Source organism: Patagioenas fasciata, chromosome 8 (genome assembly GCF_037038585.1).
Source record: "Patagioenas fasciata isolate bPatFas1 chromosome 8, bPatFas1.hap1, whole genome shotgun sequence".
Lineage (NCBI taxonomy): Eukaryota > Metazoa > Chordata > Aves > Columbiformes > Columbidae > Patagioenas > Patagioenas fasciata.
The window spans coordinates 15,217,782-15,235,362 of record NC_092527.1 but is presented as its reverse complement, the minus strand read 5'-3'; the positions used below and the strand labels follow the sequence as shown (position 1 = coordinate 15,235,362).

Here is a 17,581-nt window from a genome sequence, read left to right as displayed (position 1 = left end):
CTGACAAGCCCTTTAAAGAGACTTCAGGCTGAAGAGCACATATCTCTGTTGTTACCAGCATGAGGTGTTTACAGAGCTGGCAAGACAGAATTAATGTTTCCACTGCCATCACTTCCTTCAGCTTCATAAATTCTAAATCTTGCAGTCCAAACTTAAGAGCAAAGTCTCAAATGGAAATCTCCTTCTCTTTTTCTATAAGTGGAATTTAGTGTTTGTGATAAACGGGAATTTTCCTGAAACTTAAGCACCAAGTTCAACCTCACAAATACCAAATAGACTGCTACAGAGTCAAGTATTTTCGCAATCCAGGGCCAACATCTGATACCTTCACATCACTCTGGAAGACTCTGAGAGGGTAAGAGAAGCATTTAGTTGTGCCAAAATACTTGCTGGTAAAACGCTTTCAGGCAAATATAATGAGCAGAATAGGGAGAGAATCAAAAGATTGAAGAAAAGTCCACTGTACAGTCACACAATTGCCTTGGATATATTTCTAAAAGCTGTTTTGCATTTTAATTTTTTAAAAGTTAGCAATGATATAAATGTAGAACAATACATAACAAAAAAATGAGATGACTGTATGCCTGTATGTTCTGCTTTTTCTGGCAAATGGATAAGCAAACAGAATTCTAGAGCAAATGACTTCACTTGATTTACTCAACCCAGGACATTTGGTACTAGGCATCTGTGCTTTTATTACTGTTAGACATGCACAGAGAGGCTCAGCACAGGAACACAGAATGCCTGCAAAGTGGAGACCAAGGCCCTGTTGAGAAGTTACCTCACGTACATAGCAAAAGACAGCTAATTACTTATAGCAAGAGTCTGTGTAACTACACAAGAAAGGATGGGAGGAAAGAACTTTCACTCCTGTAGCACAGCTCAAGATGAAGGCAAGAGATCATAGTGGGATGGGTAACTGAACCCTTGAATTTATTGTCTTTATCAAGATACTGAAGGAGCTCTCTCCTCCTTCTTTGTGACAAAATATGTCACTCATCTCTGGAGCCCAGTTCACAATTCTGGAGCCCTATTTGCAAATAAAATTCAGGACTGAGTTTGCAGAGTTACCCCTGCCATGGTCACATGAGATACCATGGGGACCTGCAAAAGTGAATGAGGACCAGGGAGGTGTAATTTAAGAATAAAACTTCACTAACTGAAAATTCTGTCCAAAGGAGGCTGCTCTGGGCATGAAGATTTTTAGCAGTTTGGATGAATGTTTCAGATAATCATGTTTGCCTTGCTAACATCTACTTATAACACCAGTTCACTGATCAGCCTTCAGCTTTTTATAATAAAATGGGTTATTTTATTTGCACTGTGACTGATTACTTTTGCTTTGTGAAAGCAAACATCTCTCTTTTAGTATCATATACCATTGAAGGAAAAAAAAAAATCAAGGAAAGGGCAGATAAATCTAAATATTGTAGTTTTATATAATATTTTTGAGTCAGAGTTAGAAATTTGGTCAGTTGCCTTCTGAAAGTTGTGATACATCAGCAATCAAAGAAAGGGCTCTCAAGCTTCAGTTTCCCAATGAAATATTGACATGGCAGCTAGCAGGCTTTTTTTGATCAAGAACTCCAAAGTTGTCATCTGCCCCCTCTGGAGTTACAGACCAACCAGGTCACAAATGAACGAGGATCAGGCCTGATCGGTATTTGGAGTTAGACAAGGTAAACCTGGACTCTTAAGGAAAGGTGTGCAATTCAATCTGTAGCACTCTTACCTCTCTGATTCACAAATCAATCTTTCTCATATCATCCCAAAGGTATTGTGTTACTTACTGGTGATCTTCACATTGATAATTAGGTCCTGAATATCTATAGTTATTAAAAATGCCATGTTACCTAGGCAGCTACTACGTAGATTTAATGATTGAATTCCAACTCGAAAACTCACATTTCCTTCCTGGAATTTCACAGGAAGTTGCAGTTGGTTAAAACATTTCCTTCCTTTAATTGAACTCTTGCGTGATCATTTTCATAACACAGTATTTTAATTGCACTCAAGAAATGGGAAGAACTGACAATGACACGCCCAATTACGGGACATTGTCTGTGCAGGTAAAACCAAAGACAGTCATGTAATGTCTGCTTAAGGAAGGAAAGAATGAATTGTTGGTTAAGGAGATTCAGAGACCAAATTGCTCGGGATTTTATGCAAGCTAGAATTAAACTGAAATAAAACAACACTTCAGAAGTTCCATTCTGAAGCATAAGAGATCAGGTGATGTTTTACAGACAGCTCTGGCAAGTAACAATGAATGTGTGTCAGACACATATTGAAGAAGACTGGCTATCCATGTATGTATACATCTCTCTGAGAAAGCTCTCCCAAGCTACACGTAACAAAATACATTTCAGGCATCACATTATGAAAGGCTCACAACTGTAGCGGGATGTGGTTGGTAATTGCATCTGCGAGATATTAATTAAACATAGTAATACATTACATAACTCTGTTTCTTGTAACTGGTAATATACTGAATCAGACTGCTTTGATATCATTAACATAACGTGTACATTTAGAGGGCTTCAATGATAGATGCTGAAGTCCTTCACATGTTGTCCCTGGAGCTTCATGAACCTGGAGAATGCCTACCTTATGTAACACAAATAATTAGTTGGGGAGGAGGGGAAGACTGAACATGAAATTACAATATAATAATCTATTTCTTATGTGCAAACAGGATAGCTGATGCAAGCCATCTGGCAGTAAACACATCGATTGACAATAGGCTGACAGAAATCTGGAAATTACAAGGTTATGGAAAGCTGTGGTTTTCAAGGACAGTCTAAATAGGTTTAAAATTCAGTGGGACCTAGGCCACCTTATTACCTTGGATTTCTTTGAAAGTCTCAGTCTGGGACAAGGCTGTGCCTATGGTGACACATGAGGCACAACAACCAGCCCCATGAGTCATTCACTCTCGGCAGAGCTAACAGTGCAGTTCAAGAGCACAGTTGTTAATGTTGCCTTCCCAATTAACCAACTGGGAAAGAAATGAGGATTTTCTCAATTCTGATTATTCTGGGGTCCTGTTTCCAAGCAGCTTTACTCATTACTACCACATTTAACACAGTAGTGCTTGGGAGCCGAAGGGGTAGAGGCACTCACTGCAGCAGCACAAACACAAAGTGGTGGACGAAGCCCACACAGAGGTGGTGATGGGGAGGAAGAATAACATTCCAGCTTGGTGCATCAGAGGGACTGCCAGCTACCTCATGCTAATGATTCACTCCCTCTGTGCTTTTGGAAATCTTACTTGAAAAAAGGTTAAAAAAAAATAAAGGAAAGGGAAGGGAAAGGAAAAGAAAGGAAGGGGAAGGAAAGGTAGAAGAGACTGCAGAGAAAAAAGGGAAAAGGAGGGGTGTGGAAATGGATCCGTTTGAATTATTTTTGCCTTACTCTAATCATGTTTTCACTAGAACTGACTTGTTCAATGACCTCAAATAGTTTGAACTTAAGTTTATACTCATGCTTACCTACTTTAATGTACATGTGAAGTAGACTCTTAATCATCTGTTTTCAAGGCAGAATCACAGTTTTGTCAGTCACACCAGACACGGGAAAATTTTACAGAATTAACCTTCTCTTGCTCTACACTACACCCCTGAACCCTTTGCATTAAAGATAAGCTTTTACTCACTCCAAACAGAGAGATCAAAAATGAATGCTAATCTTAATGCTTTCTGACAAGGTTCACAAAGAGTTAACATATACCCATTATCATCCTAGCGCATGTAATTTCCTAATCAGGAAGTCTGCCTAATTTGTGGGAAGAGTGTTTCCATCCCCAACTGTTATAGAAAGATTCATTATTTGTGCCTGGGAGTACGTAACCATCCATACCCCAAGTAATAGGAACATTTTGATGACATGTGATAAAATTTTAATTAAACTAGTTGTTTTTGTAGAGCTGTGCAAGTATCTAATCTATTCTTACTAATAGCCTGACTTTCCACTTACTCTTCGAGGTAGAGGTAACCATTCTCCTGCGCCAACCTTCTTGCGTGCGTCTGGGAATCCTTAGCCGTAGTGCCATAGGAGATAACCATGGCACCGTACTCACGACACATTTTCACTCTGGCTGGGGATGTGCTGGTTGACATGATGACAAACACTGGAATACGGAGCTCTGAGGCATGGTAAGCAACAGCCATGGAAAAGTTACTGTCTGAAGCCACGATCACCCCCTTTCTTTGCTGATCCTAAAAAACAGGGTTGATTATTGCACATTATACAGTGTCACAAAGTTGTTCCATATGATCCTGGATCACTCTGGTGGTCTCACTTCCATCTTTTCTTCTACTAGCTGATCATATTATGACACAATATGTGCATGTCTGGTGTGATCTCAGGACTTAAACACAGAGCTATGACAGCATAAGATCAATCCCTGGTCCTGCACTCCCCTGGGTTCAATTCTTGTTCAATCAGAATTAGCTGCAAAATTCCAGCTGATCCTAGAATAGCTGATATCTGGCCCCTCATCCCTGCCTGTGTGAAATTATTTCATTCCAGGTTCCCCCTTAATAGAAGGATTTATTCATATTAATACAAAAAGTGTAAGAAAAAACACTGTTTCTGTGCTGCTATATCATGTCAATTATAATTATTATTGCTGCAAAGATTCAATAACCTACAATAAATGATTAATGGGTTATTCATGTAATGATACTGAAATGTATTACCAAATCAACTGATGATCTCAATCCTTCTCATCACCCATAGTAACTCAAGCTCATCATCACTTAAAGTTTAGTGGTTTCAACATGTCAGAAGCATGGTACACACACAAACACTTTCTTCTAGATGCCACAGAATAATGCTGATATTTACATTTTGCAAGATTTTCTTTGAATATTTTTAAGCATTTCACTAGCAGATCGGCCAAGTGTAAATAGAGTATTTTACTTTCAGATACCTGCATACCTATGTTGTTCAGGACAATGGTTCAAAAGGCAAGAAACACTGTGATTCCACGGACATTAATAGTTAAATATCTTTAATTCTGCTCCATTTCTTTTTGAACTATGGCATTTTGTTATACCTGAGGCAATGATGTCAGAAGGTAAAGTACACCTCTTTCCTTCACAGATCCCGTGTACTGGAGGAACTCTTTCTTCAAATAGATGTCCATTCCATACTGCTTGGATAGCCTAGAATACTGGAGTATAGAAATGTTGTTATTGGAATGTATTTAAAATGAAGAAAAATCTTCCATAGCCCATCAGCTCCCTGGTGAGGCATGCATTCAACTGCTACATTTGAGCTCTAAAAAGTAAGTTTTATAATCTGTTTCTTTAGAAATACATGACAGCCTGTTGTTACCTGCCGTTATCTTCTGATTTATAAAAGTGATTTTCAAACTCATAGCAGTGAAATACGTACCCCATGCCATTATGAATTCTGAAAATAGCATTTTTTTTGTTTTATTGTTCAAATACAGATATTAATATAAGTATTTCAAATTATTAAAAAAAAAACAAAACAAAACCAAACCACAGCTTATGGTTTGATATTCTAGCACTTGCCAGGCCTGGATATGGAACACCCCAAAAATAAGGTTATATCCTAATAGATACAACAGCAGTTAGAAAATTCCTTCTTGAGTCCCATTATGACTCTGCTATCATTTCTGCCACTGATTCACTGTTGTCCCTTGTGCACCCTAAGGCTGGTACAACATTAGTAAAGACATCTCTTATTTGAAGAATGATGGAAACAATTAAAAAAATATATATTTCCCAGGACTGCAAGTGTAAGCAGCAGCTGTTTGAAATTGGTCAGTGCTTGGAACAGAAAGGATTTCTGAACTGAGAGGAATTAGCAAGCATAGTACATATGATGCAGTGTCCAAGTGCACCATTCTTCCTCTTATTATTTTCAATGGCAAACTTTTATAATTTTTTTTATAGTAAGACACTCACAGCATGCATTGCCATATGAATTTTGCATTACCATATTATCTAAACCACGAGTTTTAAACAAAATAACTTAAGAAATAGAGCTGCAGTAAGCCTGTGTGTTCCAGTTCTCTAATCTTAGTGCATCTCTGTTTTGTAATTGGCTCTATTTCTTCCACTGGCTGCCAAAGCAAATGAGGACCCTGACATTTAGGGGCTTAAGCCCTCATTTATAATAAGTCACAAATAGAAATAAATTAAAAGACAGCATGACCATATTTTAAATATTTATCTCAAACACTATCTGGCAGTGTCATGCATATGGTGTAAAATGTACAGAAATATTTTTCAGACTGGGGCACTTTCAAAGTGAATTTATGTAAACTAAATATATCTGAAATAGATACTTGCTTTAAGGTATACAATTAAACGAAACACTTCAGATGAATGTTTCAAAGCTTTTTAGCAAATTTACAAGTATATATAATGTTCCTCACCCATAGGTGGGGCCAGATTCTCTATTTTACTCCTGAAAATCCTGCAATAGGAGCTACCACTTGGTGCTCCTTTGTAAATCGGGCTGCAGAACTGAAAGAAAGTGCTTAGTACAGTAATAATAGTTTATATCCTAAACAGCCTAATCTATGGAGAATGCCTATGCAAAACAGAACAAGAACACTAGACAAGAAATACGACTTTACTGGTTCTTCACATGTCACACTAGTTTTATCGCTTTTGCTTTTGTAAAGAATTTCATATTCTAGAGTGAACATAGTGAACAACGAGAAAAAGGATTAAGGGATATGAATCGTGTGACTTTATAAAGTTACTAAGTCTCCTACATTTAAAAATATGTGTCATCAATTCACTGTTTACCACAGAGGTGGTGTACTTCAGATTATTATTATTTTGCTTTAATTTTGATACTCAACATTTAAACTCTTTAGGTTATGCTTTTCTGCTTCCTTTAACTGAGGCTTTTTATTTTTTAATGTAGCCTAAATATAGCAATTACTTCTAACAAAGGAGGTGTCAGCACTATTTTCAGCTCTACTGACCAGAAGCGTGACCTTGTAAGACTCATTGAAACAGCCTGTGAGTTTTCCCTTTTGTCACCATGATCTTATCTAAGGACTACAGATATCGGGTCTAATGTACAACACACGGCATCCACAAAAGCATAGTTCATAAAAAGAGACTAAAGGAATTTAGCCTGTTTAGCTTGGCACAGTAAGTGCAGAAAGGGGATACAACCACATCGCATAAATCTGCAGGGACACCCAAAAGAAAAGAACTATTTAAGTTGAGGAAAAAGGCTGTCTGAGAACAAATGGTGTGAACTGGTGTTTAACTACCTGTGAGGAGAAGCACAGACTCAGTTGTGCAGTCTTGCCTTTTCCTGTATTAGGATGGTTGGTTCATTCTCAGAGCAGGATCCATACCTTGAGAGTTAGTAGATTGCTCAGGGGATGTGGTCAAGGTGAACTTTACTAATTTTGAGCTGCCGGTCTGATCCATCTGAGCTGAGGATATGAATGAGGTCCCTCAATGACCCAGATGGCCAAGGTTCCCACAGTCTCACCCTGGCAGATGTACAGAGGCAGAATGGTGTAACCGTCTGGCAGAAGCGCATGATGCCAAGATCTGCAGGGAAGGGATGATCCAGGCTACCAAAGGGTACAGAGCTAGTTAGTTCTGCCTACCAGACAGAGCCATGACACTCTCACTCTCCTTGCCCATAGACCTACCTTTGTACAGTAAGATTAAACGCATATAACGAATATGACAGAGAAGCACAGTGCTCACCACCTGCAAAATAAATGCAAATCTTCTCTTCCTGGAACAGTCTCACCACAAAAGCAGAAGATTGACACCTCTGTCTAGAGCACTGTCTGTGCTCTCAAGCATGACAGTCTTTAGAGTTTTGGTGGCAAACGATGCAACATGCAGAGTTTGGCACACTTCCTCAGTTCGCCCAGTCCCTGGCCCCCCAGTCACCTGGGCTACACGTGTGTTTCCTCACTCCCCCACCACCTTCCCAAGCAAGCCAACTTTTTCACTCTGAAGGGAAACCGAGGTACAGCTGGCAGAATGGTTTACTCCCAAGTCACCCTGAACAGTCAGGGTATGAATACAAAATGCATCCAGTTTGCTTCCCTGCACTCCAGTCAACACTACCCTGCAAATTTTTTGGGCCACTTTACAGCCCCAAATGGTCTTGTATCCCTGCCCTTGGTCATGAGACATACTTCTTCAGTAGCACGCTACAAAAAAGAAAAAAAAAAAAAACACACAGCTATCCTTATTTTGGGAACTCTAAGCTAAAAACAACCACCAACAGTAATTATGATGTCTCTGGATCAGGAGGCACCATCTGGGAATCAGGAGAACTGCTGCACTTTGCAGACCCAGCCACTTGTCTTCAGGGACTGTTAACCCCAAGCATCAGCTCGGACACCAAGGTCCTTTTCCCTGTGCAGGCTAGAAAGACAACCCACAGCCGGTGAGGCTGGCAGGGTGCCCTGCGTCAGCAATGGGGAGGGTTTCCTCAAGAGAGCATTTTGGGGTTGCTGCTACGAACTGCCATTTGGCAAAGACACTCTTCTCACCCGCAATAGGCAAAAGAGGAGTGCCTACAGTAGCCTTCATGAAGAGCTCCCAACAGTAGAAATACGCTATGAACTAAATAGCTTGCAACTGTACTTCTCTTACACTTTAGCAAATGCTTGCTCATTCATGGGAGTGTCTCAGCTATTTTCATACCTAAAATGATGAACAGGTGTGTATGTTTGTGTGTGTATCTCTTAATGTCCTTGTTTTGTTGAAGACACACATGGCAGAACCACCTGGTTACAGAACATACCCAGCCTTGCCAGGTTGAATGAAAATCTGTACCTTCAAACTCTCCAAACATGAGGGTTGGTTCCAAATCAAACCTTCTCACGACTGCTTACCCAAACACTGATAGTCTGCTGTCTCCAACTTGGGTTCCTTGTAGTAAGCATTTTTCACCAGGAGCATAATACCACAGTGCATTAAGTCTATGCCTAATGTGGTTTATCCTTTGTTTACCCAGGTCACCTAAACCTGAGTGTTTAGGTTAGTATTAACAGGTAAGAAGAAAATTATTGTTGACAGTTAACAACAACTATTAATAATATGAAGATGAGTCATCTTACACAGATCTATCTACTGCACCTCACAAATACTTTTCATTCATTTCCAATTAACTTTTACAAACAAAACAAAAGAAATACTGAGAGAATGCAAAGCCATATAAACTCCCTACCATGCAGGGGGTTTTCTGAACACCACACTGGATTTTGAAAGCTGCTGCACTAATATCTTCAAATCGAATCAGCTTGTTACAGCTTGGCAGGCTGGTCCTACTGCTTGACTGAGGGATGCGGGAAGTGCCATCTCTAAGTAACTCCTCATTACGGCTCACTATCTTCATTTCCCAGGTCTTCACATCTCCGTTCAGGTAATCCTCCTCACCAAAATCTTTCAGTCTTTCAGGGTTGATAGAGGGTGGCTTCTGCCCAATAAGGCCATTCCTTATTGGCCCATCCTTACAACAGTGAAGATCACAAAGTGCCGGGGCAACTTGATTCTTTATTTTATTGTCATCCCTAAAAAAAAGAAAAGAAACTTGTTAGGAAAGCTTGGATTTAGCATTTAAGAAGGATGCACATCTCAATTTCTCTTTGCAAGCTTCACACAGGCAGACTGAATTATTACCGTCATGTTACCTTATCTTGTAGGTGGATTGAAAGCTACTGTAACCAGCCAGCTTTTAGAAAAGCCACAGGTAACTGGACATGTGGACAAACTGGGAAACTGTCATTCCCAAGAAAATAAGCAATATATAACCCACGCTGTCTGGGCAGCCAGACCTTCCTCAGTACTCAGTCTCAATCGGCAATGATCCTAGTTCAGTGCTTCTAGAAATTTTGGAATAACTGGAATTGTATTTGCTGTATACAACTCCAGGTTTATCAAAAAAGGCAAATAGCTGCTGCAGAGCATTGCCTCATGCAATTAATAGCAGCAACAAATGTCACTACATTGTGCACAAGACATCTGCTTCTCAGCTGTTCCACACCTGCAGTTCACACTCTTGACAGTCATCAACTGTCTCATGTTCTGGTTTTACAGCAATGATCAGTGATCGGTAATATGTATTACGATTATTTCAAAAAAGAATTTTAAAATATTTAGAAACAGCTGCTTTTTGAGCAATTGCTCTACTTTTGGCAGTGTCATCCATTTTCTTTGCAGTCCCAATAATTTATGACAGGAGCTCTGCTTCATATTACACTTCCATTGAGGACTTCACATAATGATATGGGCAACATAAAAGGTTTTGTTATTTGGGTCAAGCAATGTAGCAGTTGCAACAATCATTCTGTATATTCTCACAGGAGAGAAAAATGACAACTTTTGTAGTAAGGTCTTCTCTCTCCAAAATTAACGAGATCAACAATAATTTTAGGAGATAAAGTATTTACACATTTGTAACTTATGTTGACGTTTGTGATTTAAAATATTTTCCCGATGCCATATCTTAAAGCTAATATACCCAAATAGCAGGCATTCTGTCTTCAAATTAAATAGCTTTTCAAGTAGCTCTATTCCATACTTTTCTGCATTTCTGTTCCTTTGGGGTTAGATGCTTGGAACACTTCATTAAGCAAATGATAAGCTTCCAGCGTTAGTTTTCATGTGTATTAGTTAGCTTAATGCAAAGATGAGAATCAGATCAGACTGTCTCCCTGTGAACTTGTTACTGCAACAGCCCCTGGCATAAACAGCTATCATCATCTAGGAGGCCACATCCCTGTTAAAGAGTCTATTCCCAATCCCCCCCCGCCCCTCCCAAAAAAAATATTTTCCATATCATAGTAGCCCATAAAACATTCAAAAAAGAGAAGAACATATGCATTTTATCTCTAAACATATTATCTAAAATGTTTAGCAAGCACTAGCAATGAATGACATCTCTTACATTGGCAATGGGTTAAAAGCGTAAACATAGGTTAAAATATATAGGTAGGATATAAATCCATGCTTTTTCCTTGCATTTATTGCAATCAACTGCAAAAGTCCATTAAAAAAATAAACAAAATAAAACAAACAAACAAAAAAAACAGCCAAAGATGAGCACGAAAAGTCCACTGATAACACTGATGAATGAGAATTCTGCTAGAAAGTACAAACTACAGAGTAATGCCTCACCACACTAGTGCCATCAAATCATTTTATCTGCAAATAGAAAGACCAAAAAGGGATACTAATTTTGGCCCTACATTTGGATTTCCTTTTTTTTTGGCAGAACTAAGGAGGGAAGTAAATCAGCTTCTCAGTCCTTGATCTGCAGCACTACTCTCATAAACAGTGACTATCTGCCCAGGACCCTGATGGAGACACCAACTTATGACTATTGGAAAAAATATGTGTAGGCTTTTTAAGTTTCAGATGGGTTTAAAGCACATCTTAAACATTACCTTCTCAATGTTTAATATGGTGAATGCTATATATTTGCATCTAAAAGGTCAGCAGCCTCATTACGATCATGTTATTGTACATATTTATTTCAGATGAATTTTTATTCTCCTTCTATGTATGTATTTTTCATTCAGATTAGTGAATGACATTTTTCCCTGTTGAGACCACCTGGGCATGCACCACAGACCCACTGCAAGCTCTCGAACTCCCAAGTGAAACAGTGGGTTGGGGTTTGAAAATCCAACACACACAGGCAATACCCTTGTTGGGTCAGGTGCATTTCTCTCCTCAAACACAGTTCATATGCCTGATACAGATCACCTCAGCATGAATTTCTACTGAAGGAGCAGTTAAAGCAAGCAGCAAAGCATGCAAGTGCTCACAGAAAGACTGCATGTGATTTCTCATGCACAGTAACAAAGTATGGTCCCTGTTCCAGTGATCATGCCCATTAGATTAAAATCTGAGCCAGTATAAATACAAACCCCAGCATTATAAAACATAGCTCCTTTCAAATGGAACACTTTTCCTTTTTTAGAGTTTGTCTAGGAAAGTTTTCATTTAGAAGTCTGTTTATTTCCAGCCATAAACCAAATATCCAGCTGGCAAGCATTGTTACATGGTTATAAATTATGACATTTTACCTTTAAAGTGATTAGTAAAAGCAAACGTGAAAATACAGTTTATAAACCTACTTTTTCAAGAACAGCTTCTCAGCATAACTGCAAAAAATAAAACAGAACATCCATATGCAGACATTCGATGAATAATTAAGGAACAGGAAAAAATATCATTTGTTTAAGTAGACAGCTTTACATAGTTTGAAGTCTCAAAGCCAGTGAAAAGACAGTGTGTACCCTTAGAATAATAAAAAGCAACGACGTGGAATGAATAAATTTTCTGTTTCCAATTTTGAATATACTGATAACTTTCATCAAGTTAAATAGCACTGGGGAAAATTATTTTGGAAAAATAGCAATATTAATAAACTAGGAAATTAATAAAACAACAAAAATAATTTTGGGAAGATAAAATGAACTAGTAGTGCACATTATACTTAAATACCACAACTGTTGCCTTCATTGCAAGGAGAAGGAAATGGCCAGGCAGTTATCCTGCAATGACAGGACAATTACAGATCCCCATCAGATGAAGCCCATGCAGTTTGCTTTCCTTGGAATCCAGGAAACAGACTAAACAAATTTAACTGATATAACTGCATCTCTTCAGCTTCTGAAACTGAAGAAGATCTTCAAAGTCATGGATGTCCAGGAAATAGCAAACTGGGACGGATTAGTCACTGTTTCTTCCAGTATAAATGTTAGAGAGAGATCATATGGAAGTATCAGATTGAAAATTTGAAAGCTCCCTTCTTACAGAAAATAATTAGCTCATAGAACTCATTGCCTCTGGGATGCTATGAAGAACAATGGTATAAATGGTTTCCTGAAAGAACGGTGCAACTGTATGGAAGTGTGCCTAATAGTGACCACATCAGTCAAGAAGCAATCTGTGATTCAGGAAGCCCCTCGGCACTCACTTGGCAGACTCCACAAAAGGATACGAGAGAAAGTACCTTAGGTGGTGGTTTTGTTTGTTTGTTTGTTTGGTTGGTTTTCTCTCTAAGCTTCTGTTACTGGCCACCACTACAGAGAAGACGGTAGACTGCTCTTGGTCTGAGTCAGTGTTGCCATTTTGATTTGCAGATGTATCCCACGTTAGCACTTGGCCCATTGGGCAGTTTTACAGCATGAATCACAACAACATGTTGTGAGGCAGAAATTAAGTCAGAATTATAGACATACATTCCCATGTTACTGTCCTGCTTCACAGATAGAAATCCAAGTGTCACAAAAGGAAGCAAAAAAATTTTGGTATAAAACTGAAAACTCGGCATTTCTTAGTCATTTATACAGCAGTTTTTATCACTTGCCTTCACAACAATACACGCTTAGCATGAAGAGGTAATGATATGGCACAAGTTCTGTAGCATATTTTAGCATCCTTATAGGTCTACACCATGAAAAGAATTCCATACTGCAATGTCTAACTTGGGCTGATCCATGGCATAGTGCAAACTCACAAAGTGTTAAGTTTGAATACCACTTCGAACCACCTCAATGAATTTGGGCTATCCTATAGTTAACTCATCAACACACATACACATATGTTCTCTATATGTGAACTTTTTATGCTATTCTTTTGCAATGTTTTGGGTGCAGGGCTTTCTGAAGCTTGTGTCTATATGTTACCATTCTCTTCAGGCTCCCTGAACACTTTCCTGGAACACATCGAGCAACAGACTAAGATTCAGTTTTAAACATACTTGTCATCTGCTTTCTGGATATATGGTCTCAGATCTTATGGCTGCAAGTTGAGAATACCCCTTTAAGGTCATTCCTGCCTCATTCCTCAAAGTGCTGAGCAGAGGTGGGTCATGTCCTGGGGGGTGAAGCAGGGAGAACAGCCTGCTGCAGGGAGCAGTCTGTTTGGTTTATGACTGAGGTATGACTAGGGCTGGGATCTGCTCTCAAAGGAGAAAGAGGTAATCCCAGGATATGACAGAGAGGGCCCTTTCCTTCATCCAAATCCCTCTTTTACCCAGCACCTCCCCAGCTCCATTAATCCTTCTTATTCCATGTCCCCAGCCTTGTCTCCTCTGAGCCATCCGCATACCTCTGATACTTCCCAGTTGGTTGCAATCTCCTTTCTCAATATCTCCTAAACATACCTGTTCCACCCCAACTCCTTTTGGCAGCACAATTCCCTGTGAGCTCCCCTACTTCTGCAAAATCCCTGCTGACCCCACCCAGCTCTCTTCTACTTTTTTCCCGCCTCCCCGAACACACACAAAGGCTGCAGTAGCAGCAATTCTTAAAAGTATCTCAGCAGCTTGTGCAGGCAGATGCTTTCGAAAGAGAAGTGATAGAAACGTTGAAGCTTGCTAAGAAACAAATAGCAAGCAGCATCACAACGTCTGTCATCTTCACTGGTAGTTATTCCAGGTTACTGCACTGTATAGTGTCCAATTGTCCTCCGCAGGACTACAGGGTGACAATTAAACTCCCCCAGGCAGCGAGGAGGAACACACTACAACTCTGACAATACAGTCAAAACAGACCGAAGACAATACTGCACTCAAATATTACTTTCTCAAATTATAATTATTTTGTACAACACTAGTATCTAGAAACACCAGTCTGAGACTGCATCACCCCCACTAGTAGCAATTAGAGGGTGGGAATGTAAAATGCATCTATCGCAGGCAAATTCTACGCAAAGTGATTGTTCCTAAATCATACAGGAATCACCAACGTCTTCCCCTAAACAGAAAGACAAATTCAGTAAATATTAGCTCAACTTTATTGATAGAAACTGGGGTACAGACAGATCAAATGACCTGCCTGAGACTCCTGCAGGAAGTTCATAGCAGGACTACTTACCGGAGTGTCTTAAAGACTAAGAGATCAGGGCTTAGTTACCAGCCCGCACACACAAATGTTAGGGGATGTTTGCACTGTGACCATCCAGCACAAACAGGCACATAACAACCAAGCCTTGAGGTTGAGCAGGCATTTATAACTCACCATATACAGGGCTGACAAAATTGTGGGATGTTATGCCGGCAACAAGTGCAAAGAAAGTTCAGGCTCATGCAGGGAACATCCAAGCTGCATTATTGCTTCTGATAAAATATCTCCTTACTTTCAGTAATTCAGATTTACCAGAGCCTGAGCCTAGTACTATATTTGCCTTCATCTGTGGTCGTAATCCACTGCTAGTCTTCCAGACACACTACTGAAATGTCATTGCTTACTGTTGGCAATAACAACTAGATGTCAGCTGCTAAATAGGTAACATGAGAAAAAGTCATCTGAAAGCAAGAACTCAGAAGGTCACCTCTCTTGGTTACCTCTGCTTCATCACCTTCCACGTGTCCCTCAAACAGATCCATCTCCCTAAGCGCTTCGTGCAGGACATTCACAGCCATGAATGTCAAATTATAACTATCAAACACTGCACACAATTTGGTAATTAAAAAACTCTTCAAGAAATTACATTTTTTTCCTCTTTAAGTTAAACCTATTCTGAATTTAGAGGTTCTCTGGTGATTAACATATATCTGCAATTCCTTTTCAATAAAGGACAAATAACATAACCCAAATGAGAGGAAAAAGTGGTTCTGAGATGAAAGGGCTGGTTTAAGATTCTCCATTCTCTATTCACTGCAGAACCTGTCACACCACGTTTTTTCAATGCAGAACTACGATTTTGTCTTTCCCTTTGGTGTTCCATGAGGGTTTATTAGCAGCATCGAGCCCACTGAAAAATTTATGTTTTAAATATTACCAACATCTGTAACAAGTGGCAGGATGCAGGAAATTAGAATCATCCTTTGCTTATACCACATCTGGCAACAGCAGCTTGTGGTCTTGCTAGAGGTGTCTGGATAACGAAACTGGGGCAGAAGACAGCTGTGGAAAAGGTTAAGAGGGAGGCTGTACAAATATAACCATGCCACATGGGTGCTGTGCGGGGGCACTAGACGTCTCCCAGATTCCCTGCTGCACCATCCAAGCCTGAAAACAGGAATTCAAGAAGACCTTAAAAACCAGAATAAAGACAACCACAGAACATCTGTAATAACTGGATCTGATACAGGCTATCCCAAGATACGTCTTCAGAAGTCCGTTGACCTGTCCAGGGTTATTTCTAATATTGGGCTCTGAAGAAGTGAAAAAGCTGAACCACTCAGGTCTAAAGAACGGACAGTCCCAGTGCACGCAGTGGACAACCCCAAGAGCAATTGAACCACAGAACCCTGGGAGATACCAGAAAATTATTAAAGATTTCTTTTTTTTTTTTCTTTTTTTTTTTTAGAGAGTAAGGAAAAGAAAAAGAAAGTATTACCTATACAGCACAGCGACTAAATAAACAACGAGGCGAAGCAAAACTCCAACTACGACACCATAAGGAGGCAGGAGGGGTCCAGGGGTTGTCATGTCCTTGGGCCTGTCCCTGGGTGGACCCCGAGGGCTGACCATGACCCCTGAGGGGGAGAAAGGAGCGCTCTAGCTCTAAGTCAGACAGCAATATTCTCCAACCTTTGCCAGAAAGGATCGTACTCTTCATCTTCCCTGGAGCGGTCCCTGGGACTTCTGTTTTTTAACGCCCTGGAGTAGAGAAACTGTGCTGCAAAATTCATTGTAATTCCTGGTGCAAAGCAAAGCTGGGAGGCTGCAGGCAGGGGACACACTTGCCTGTGAGAAGTGCCAGCCCTGCAATGCCTGGGTGGGAAATGGTGGGTGACGTGCTGTACACAGCCCTCCAGCGCTGGCTGGGGAGGGAAGCGCCTGTGCGAGAGATGGCTGCTGCTATTTAAAGAGGTTATTTCAGAGGCCAGCCTGTCCTTGTCAATTTGAGTCAGGGCCTGGATTATGCTTGGGTGACGCTCTGTTAGCAGGACACTCGAAGCTTTAGTTACTTACCACTTAGCTGTGGAGCATGATCTAGACATGCTGCAGGGCTCGCGATTTAACAGCGTGCACTTGGATAGGCAGAAACAGCAAGAAAGGGACACCCTTTTAGTGGTGGTTGAGTCACTTGCAACACCAAGCGACACGAGTCTCCATGACTGAGGCACAGAGGGGACTAACTACTTTGGGTCTTCTCTTGGCACAAGTCCTTGTAGCAGAAAAACAAAGGTATCCAGAACATTCAGACAGAAAAGAACAGATCATCTAGGGAAAAGACTGCAGCAACAATATAAACAAGAACATCTAAATCTGTTCTTCGTTGCCCTGAGGGAGCGTTAGCAAAGGCAGTGCCAGATTTCAGATGCAGGATGCCTGTGCAGTGGGGAAGGGAGCGAGGGGTCCTTCTCTGATTTCTCTCCTCTGCTATACAGCCCTGACGGAGCACAGGGCTCCAGGCTGCTCAGAGACTGACCAGGTGACCTTTTCAGGTATCAGTGGTCCCTCAGTACACTCTGCTTTCTGCTGATAGCATACACAATCTTAATTTCCAAGAGAGAGAACAGGCACATTGTAAAATCTAACCCAAGCTGTGACCTAACCCTCCCCACAGAGTACTGTGAGAAATATTTTAAACTGCTCTATGTGGGAGAGTCAGAATAAATGATCGAATAGTCTTCTGGG

At 40.2% G+C, this 17,581-nt stretch overlaps 1 protein-coding gene across 4 annotated transcripts in view; it reads right to left on the bottom strand.

Annotated features, from left to right (window-relative positions):
* Window positions 1-16,758, bottom strand: part of LOC136104792 (L-threonine ammonia-lyase-like) — a 31,480-nt gene extending 14,722 nt beyond the window's left edge. The window contains exons 1-5 of one of the 4 annotated variants that reach the window (XM_065844025.2): window positions 16,335-16,758; window positions 12,119-12,145; window positions 9,205-9,547; window positions 5,060-5,176; window positions 3,976-4,217 (exon numbers count right to left, since the gene is read on the bottom strand). In XM_065844025.2, coding sequence (XP_065700097.1) covers window positions 3,976-4,217; window positions 5,060-5,176; window positions 9,205-9,547; window positions 12,119-12,145; window positions 16,335-16,468 — 863 coding nt within the window. In that variant the 5' untranslated portion in view covers window positions 16,469-16,758. The remainder of the gene's footprint in view (window positions 1-3,975; window positions 4,218-5,059; window positions 5,177-9,204; window positions 9,548-12,118; window positions 12,146-16,334) is intronic. The other 3 variants (XM_065844027.2, XM_065844026.2, XM_071811746.1) reach the window with 3 other exon arrangements.
* Window positions 16,759-17,581: the final 823 nt, after the last annotated feature.